Here is a 7,819-nt window from a genome sequence, read left to right on the forward strand (position 1 = left end):
TTGTTCAACCAACGAGACCTTCACACTACGCACCAATGAACTTATTGACTATCTTTACAATTAAGCAATAGAAAACGTTTTCCGTGTTTGTATAGCCTGATATAAACACGAGAGGGGTTGGGAGAATTCGAGACAGTTATGCAAACCCGAGACGAAGTCGAGGGTTTGCATAACTGTCGAGAATTCTCCCAACGCCTCGAGTGTTTATATCAGGCTATGCAAACACAGGAAAAAAGTTTTCTATTGCTTTTATAAAATAACTTTCCCGAGAAAAAAACGCAAAACTTTTTGTAAGGCACTGATTAAAAGAGAAATTCTTACCAGTCGCAAAATCTTGTCCACGAAGTCTTGCACGCCTAATCAGTTCTCGTTTTGCAAAAAGATGCTTTGCAAAATACGGATTTTTCTCGCTTAAACGGTCAGCTTAAGCGAAGAAAAATGTATACACCTTCTTTGTAGCGATTTTCCAAGTTTCAGCCGACGAAGGAATGGGTAAATAAAGTAAACTTTTTGAGTTTTGAACTCGAAAACTTTTTCAAATTTGTTTTTGCGTGATTAGCGCGCGAAAAGCCAAACAACTTGACGCCACAACCATGTTTACATACTCTCATGCAAACACTCCTCTCGGCCAATCAGAGCGCGCGTACTATCTTAGTTATTTTATAAACGTGGCTATAACCGCTATTTCCTCCAACGGGAAATACAGCGAGTTAACAATATTACACGGACAGAAGCACTTACGCCCCATGACACTTCCACACTGGACAAACCAGAGCGTGTTCCCTTTGTTATCATCTACAACCCGGCCCTTCGTTCCATCTCATCCATTATTCGCAAACAGTTTCACATCCTTATTTCATCCCCCCCCCACCCCCGTTGCTATAACGTCTTTAAAGCTGCACCCATCGTAGCTTATAGATGTAGTAGTAACCTCACTGATTTTCTAGTTAGGGCCGAAACTTCGTAGTCTCACAATACAACCAGCCCTGGGGCTCATACCCATGCGGAAAAAACTGTCTCACCATGTAATACATATCTGACGGACAAACTTCCGTTCACATTCCACGCTACAGGCGAAACCAGGCCTATCACTAATCACATTGACTGTAACTCCAAAAACGTCATTTACATGATACAATGCAACCACTGCTCCAAACTGATGCAGAGGTGAAACTCAATGACGACTCAAAGACCACTTCAACGAACACCGCAGATCAGTTGACAACCCATCTACACTCTCTAAACCCACCACAGTCTCAGAGCACTTTCTTACTAATGATCACTCTGCTAAAGACATCACACTTATTGCACAAGAGCTCATTAAATCTAGTAGAGACAGTGTACAAAAAGCTAGAGAAGCACACCTCATCGAGAGAGTTAAAACTCTTGAACCATTAGGTATGAATACAGTCTTCATTTCTTCTATTTGTTATCATTTATTTATACTATTTTTACATTTCAAATTTCTTTCCAATCACTACTTTAACGGTTTTTGTTTTCAACGTTCACTTTTTTCTCATTTTAATTTTCACGTGTTATTATAGTATCAAATTGCACGCTATTCTTTATTTCAAATTGAAACGTCTTAGGTTAACCTCTTCATTATGTGAAAGACCCTGAAGAAGGAAGGCCGTGCCTTCCGAAATATCGGTAAAAATATACATATATTCCCGACTGTAAAATCAGCCTTGCTTCTTTTGTTTTATATTGTTTTATTGCCTGAGAATCTGGCTTTTCTTCCTCAATATCCTCCTTGCATTTTTAAATTTCCCTTCTCCTAATTAAGGGACAGGCCATTATTTATCGCCTGGGGTGGGGATTTTAGCGGGGATCACTTGATTTTTTAGGAGAACAAAAGGGGGGATCAGATGTAACTGAGAACTTAAAAGGGGGATCACTGAAAACTTGCTTGGAAAATGAAGACGTGGGGGGGGGGGGGGGGCGGTTGCGAAAGTCATCAAAAATTGGGGGATCATTTCAGTGAGGTAACATTCAATGGTGGGATCGGCTAAATTTCACCTTGTTTAGCCCCAATCCTTTCCCCCCTCCCCCCTCCCCCCCCCCCAGGCGATAAACAATGACCGGTCCCTAATCCCTAAGGAGGACCTGATAAAGCAAATACAAAAGCAAATAAACTTTATAAAGTAAAACAGTTTTGTTCTCGTTTGGTTTTCCCATAGAACAATCTGCAAGGATGTTCAGTTGTATGCAAGTCAGGGCTTGTAGTTCCCGTATAACAACCAAAGCGAGGTAGAATTTTAGACGACTGTTTCTTATCTGATCAATGGCCTCTCCTTCCCCTTCCAAGCTCCTGGCTTCAAAAGTATTTTCAGTAGCCCCGTACTGTTATGAACCAGCTGAATGGCAAGAGAAAGACAAAATGGCCGTCCTAGATCCTCCGTCCCAGTCCTCATAAAACCACCAGGGTCCGTGCCGGCTCCTACAAGGCCCCAACCTATGAACGCTCCCCAAAATCAAAATATTGAATCATTTAATTCCCAAATGAACTGGTGTTACACACTGATTACACATGCGCCTCCCAGTAATGGCTGAGTGTTACTAGACCCAGCGTTCGTGCTGGTAATGTCACAGGCAGCACGGACTTACTGTATGTCAATAAAAATACATTTTAGAGCGACAAAGGAGGATCAGAGCTAAAGTCGACGATATTCGACTGAGAGTTGAACAGAGAAAAATTCCGTTGAAAGTTAACCAGGACAAATGAATAGACAGTGATATAAAATATTCATTTATAACTCTTGCCCCGCCCTGTTGTTCAAACGCTGGATAGGATTATCCACAGGATAAATCTCTATGTAGGGAAATATTAGGGAAACTAATTGGGTTATCCACTGAATCAGCTGGATAAAGATTTATCCAATGGATAATGATTAGCCCGTTTAAACTTTGGAACAACCGGGCCCTGGGCTACCTGCGGTCAGGGAATATATCCCATAATGCAATCTGTTATTTTTTTACAACATGGCGGGGTGATGTACAAGAACGTGGTAAAAGAAAGAGCGCAGATGCTGCGGATTTATTTGCCTCACCTGAAATATTTTCAACGAGGAAGCAGGTCAGTATGCCAAGTTCGACATTACAACTTGTTTGTCACGAGGATACGTTCACTGACTGATGAGCATAAACTGAGTTCAACGGCTACGAGTTCAAGCTTGCGTGGAGGATATAAGCTTAAAAACACCGTTACTTCGCTTATTCCTTTCATCCAAGCACGAACTCTTCACGCCTCTAGGTGGTTACATGGACATTTGCTGGAGATGTTGGAAGATCTACAGAAGAAAAAGAAAGTGAAATCCAAGCAAGATCAGCTCGCGAGTTCTTTCAACATTGTGCGACAAATACAGATGGAAACAGACCCCGATGAGTTGCTTGAGATATACAACGCCTTGAAGAACGAGACAAACGTCGATCATGAGAACTTAGCTGTTCTATCAGCTCAAGTGGCGCTGTTTAATCGGTTCGCATATTTAGCAGCGCGCCAAGACGGATACAGGCTCACCAGTGATGACCGTGTCGTGGCTGCCACAGGACACTTAGCCAATATTATCAGATGGAAGAGTAAACTGTGTGAGCCCACTCATTTGGCAACTACTGTCCACGGTATTGCAACTCTTGGAGTCAATGATATTTCATATTTTATTCACTTTGAAAGAGAAATCAAGAGTCGTGATCCCACTTTGTTCACAAATGCTGACCTCGCAATGATTCTCTGGGCTTATGGTAAAGCACAGTTCCGTGCAAAGCACCTATACAAAATTATTAGGAATGAAATAATGGCGAGGGATTTGTCGACTTTTAAGGTCAAGGAAATCTGCCAATTTTTGTGGTCTTATGCACGGACACTGGAAAAAGGTGCCAAGCTTTTTGCAGTCTTGAGGGAAGAAATATTGAGACGTGATTTGACAGAATTTGAAGAAAGGTCACTAACTATCATCCTCTGGTCATTTTCAGAAGTTGGATTGAATGTGAAACCTCTTTTCAGGTGTATTAAGCAAGAGATTTTGCAGCGAGGGCTGGCATGCTTCACTAATCAACAACTTGCACAAATTGCCAGTTCATATGCTCAGCAAAATATACGATCTCCTGATCTGTTCCAAGAAATTTCTGCCGAGATCATTGAGCGTGGTGATCTGGACTTTGCACCGGTAGGGGTAGTCATGATTGCAAATAGTTTTGCCAAGACTAAAAATTACATCCGGGATCTCTTCAAACTCATTGAAAATCATCTTATTACACAGGATTTGTCAGTCTATGAACCTTTGCAACTCGTAAGGTTCCTCTGGGCATTTACCAATGCTTCTCTTATGACTGAGCCACTGTTTCTCAAGTTAACAAAGGAAATTCTTCTGACTGACTTTTCGAGCTTTAATGACTTGGCTTTGGAGGAGCTGGTGAAGTCACTGGAAGGCAGTCTTCTCAGAGCACCTGAACTTGTGGCTGCAACAGAAGCAGAACTTGTTAGGAGATCAGAGGCACCCGTATAATAGCTGGTAACCTGTTAGCGATATTGTATGTTAAACTGGCAGGTTTCTGCAACACCATGAGAACAACAACATGTAATAAACACTTAATGACTGGTCCCAAGGGAAACAGTTAATTTTGTTTTGTGAGAATCTCAATAAATCTCAAACATTGAGATTGGAGGGAAACAAAACTAACGGTTTCCTGAGGGACCTGTCTTTCAGTGATTTGTTATATAGATTAAAAAGAAGCGACTTTTTAAAACATTTAGCTATGAAAAATTGCAAAAAAACTTTTCTTTAAAACATTTAAGAAATTTTAAAAAGGTTAAAAAATACAAGACTTTTTGATGTTACCAGATGTCATTATCAAGTGAAAAGAAATACAATATGAATGTTGTATAAATACAAGAAAAACAATAGTTCATTTAAAGGAAAGTAACATGTAAAAATATGTTACAAGTCAAACAAACAGTTTAGCACTGAAAGTGATGTTTGAATTTGCTGATGAAATTCGTTTCATTCCGGAAGTTTACAATGGAACTTCCTGCTGATAATATGATCTCTTTCTTTGGAATTGAGATAATTAAGAATGGAACAGAACTTGAAACCTGTGTTTACAGAAAGCCAACCAACACTGGTCTACTCTTGCATTTTCATAGCCATGAAGTCAAACCCAGTTACAAAGTTACAAACCCAGTTATTGAAGACCATGTTACATCGCGCCCATGCCCTGTCATCTATGACAGAAGCCTTCAATGAGGAATGTGCTAAGTTATGCTCTATCTTCTGCCGACTTTATTATCCAATTGGCCTCACAAATTCTACCATTAATATGTTTATTCAGAATATTGCAACTAAGCCAGAAAAGAAAACCGATGAAGGCAACATGATCAGAATAGTTCTTCCCTTGAGAGATCAGATAGCTGCTAGGCAATTGCGTGATCTCAGCAATAAGATTGCCATCACTTTACAGCCTATTTTTGTGAGCAAAAAATTGGAGCAAGATCTTAAGCCTGAAGAAATTAAGCTGAGTATTGTAAATCAGCAATGGTTTTGTTATAAATTTGCATGAGATCTGTGTGATGCAGATTATATTGGCTACACAGGCCGACACCTTCATCAACGCATTGCCGAACACAAGTATTCAGCTATCGGTAAACATTTTTTAGAAGCGCACAGTGACAAAAATCTTCTCAATGAGGGCCAATTTCGCATTCTCTAGAAATGTCATGGGAAATTTGACTGCCTCATTTACGAAATGCTATTCATCAAAGAACTGAGTCCTAGCTGTAACACTCAGAGTGACTCCATCAGTGCTAAACTCTTTGTTTGACTTGCAACGTATTTTTATATGTTACTTCCCTTTTAATGAACTATTGTTTTTCTTGTATTTATAGAACATTCATATTGTATTTCGTTTCACTTGATAATGAAGCCCAATAATGTCAAAACATTGTGTATTTTTTAACTTTTTTAAAATGTCTTAAATGTTTTTAAGAAAAGTTTTTTCGCAATTATTAAATAGGTAAATTGTTATATAGAAAAAAAGCTGGAAATTCATTTAACCTCACTGTAATGGTGGTCTTTGGTCAACATTTGCTGTCATAATGTCTGGCACATTTGATCATATGTTTATGTTAATTTGCACAATATAAATGATAAGTATTATCATAGATTTTACAATGTTGCCCGCCCAGAGATTTTGGTGAAAAAACCATTTCATCATTAGATGTTATGTGACCTCGAAGTAACCAATGAGAGCACATGTTGTTGGGAGGAAATTTCCAGCCATATAATAATATTTGTTCTTTTAGCCAGTGTAAGGGTCAATCACCTTTGCCTAAAATGCCCAAAATATCTTGAAGTACATCATGTGTGGTGCCTAGATATTTAAAACTAATGCAGTTGCAAAAAGAAAGCCTGAAAAATATCAGTCTTGCCGCAATTTGAACCTCGGCCTCTGTGATATCGGTGCAGTGTTCTAACCAGTTGAGCTGGCAATTCAGCAAGAAGTTGGTTCAAATTGATTCATAGTTGACATCACAGTCAAGTGTCTCTTAGTGATGGACACCTCCAACTGACATGTTAAGTTGGTCTCTGCCGATCTGCAGTTCTTTACCATGGTTCTCTTAAATGGACACTTAAATGCCAGTGTTTCTCACCCAGAGAGTTGAGAGTTGATTGTGTGACGTACAAGTTTTCCATCAAAGTTGCCACTTTATGTTTCACAACACCGTTAAAGTAGAAAAAATAATGATTTTCCTTAAAGGGGCTATGACTATGTCACACTATTTGCTATCTTTTTTAAAAGAGCTAAAACGTATCTTCACATCAGGTGTTGAATTCTAAAACAATTGGTCCAGACTATATTGATACATTGAAACTGTTTCCTATCATCTGTTGCAATGGATGAAAAGGATGGACATGGATTATACATTATTTACTTCCATCAGGAGAAATTAAATGTTGATCATTTTTAGGGGTTAAAGGGTTAACAAGGCCACCAATGGGTCATGAAAGTGAGCAGGGAAGCATCATACTAAACCTATCTAAGATAGAGAGATTTTTGTATGACTTTGAAAAATGGTTTCGGTAAGTGTTTGTTATTTGTTGTATCAGCCAATTGATGAAAAGATCAAAACATGGACCCTTCATTTTCCTGCCAAAGAAAACCCTAAAGTGGAGAAAGCATTTTTCGATTGGCCAATCATGTTGCAGTATGATGTCAAAGTAAGTATCTATTGATTTGTAGAAAGTTCTCGTGCATGAAGTTTTTTCACTTGAGCGTTCGCTTTACCAACCAAAGGCCATGTGTGTTTGTATCCATTCGATAAACCAATCAAATTGCTCTATTTGTTGTTGTTTCTGTTTTTTTCATGCGTTTTTATTTCAAAGCCATACAAAAATTGCTCTTTATTCATGTAATGTTATTACCAGTTTAATGTAGTTCCAACTATCAATCTTGCAGATAATGCACTTATCACTGTAACACTGAACTGGATACTTTTAAACAACTTTCAATGAAGAAGCGATATTTGTGTTGTCATTGTCAGATTGATTGCATCTAATTCATCAACTAGCACTACTAGGCATTTTATTGGTGGTATTAGTAAGGTAAAATAATTTGTGAAAAACATCATCACTGGACATCGTTATGATTGTTGTTGGTCATGATTATGGTCGGTCGTATTGACAATGTTGCAGAATATGCAACGGACTGGACTTACATTCATGATGCCAAAAATTAGTACCATAGTTTTAAAAACAAGTTATTGGTATATGGTGGGGTTTAAATGCAATGATGTTTCAACATGCTGAGAAGATGTCATTTAAAT

At 38.7% G+C, this 7,819-nt stretch overlaps 1 protein-coding gene across 1 annotated transcript; it reads left to right on the plus strand.

The window, feature by feature from the left end:
* Positions 1-2,981: 2,981 nt before the first annotated feature.
* LOC140942839 (uncharacterized) lies at positions 2,982-4,833 on the plus strand. The gene has a single exon (XM_073391854.1). The coding sequence runs from the start codon at positions 2,994-2,996 to the stop codon at positions 4,503-4,505; it is 1,512 nt and encodes a 503-aa protein (XP_073247955.1). The 5' UTR covers positions 2,982-2,993; the 3' UTR covers positions 4,506-4,833.
* The last annotated feature ends 2,986 nt before the right edge of the window (positions 4,834-7,819 follow it).

Source organism: Porites lutea, chromosome 7, assembly GCF_958299795.1.
Source record: "Porites lutea chromosome 7, jaPorLute2.1, whole genome shotgun sequence".
NCBI lineage: Eukaryota > Metazoa > Cnidaria > Anthozoa > Scleractinia > Poritidae > Porites > Porites lutea.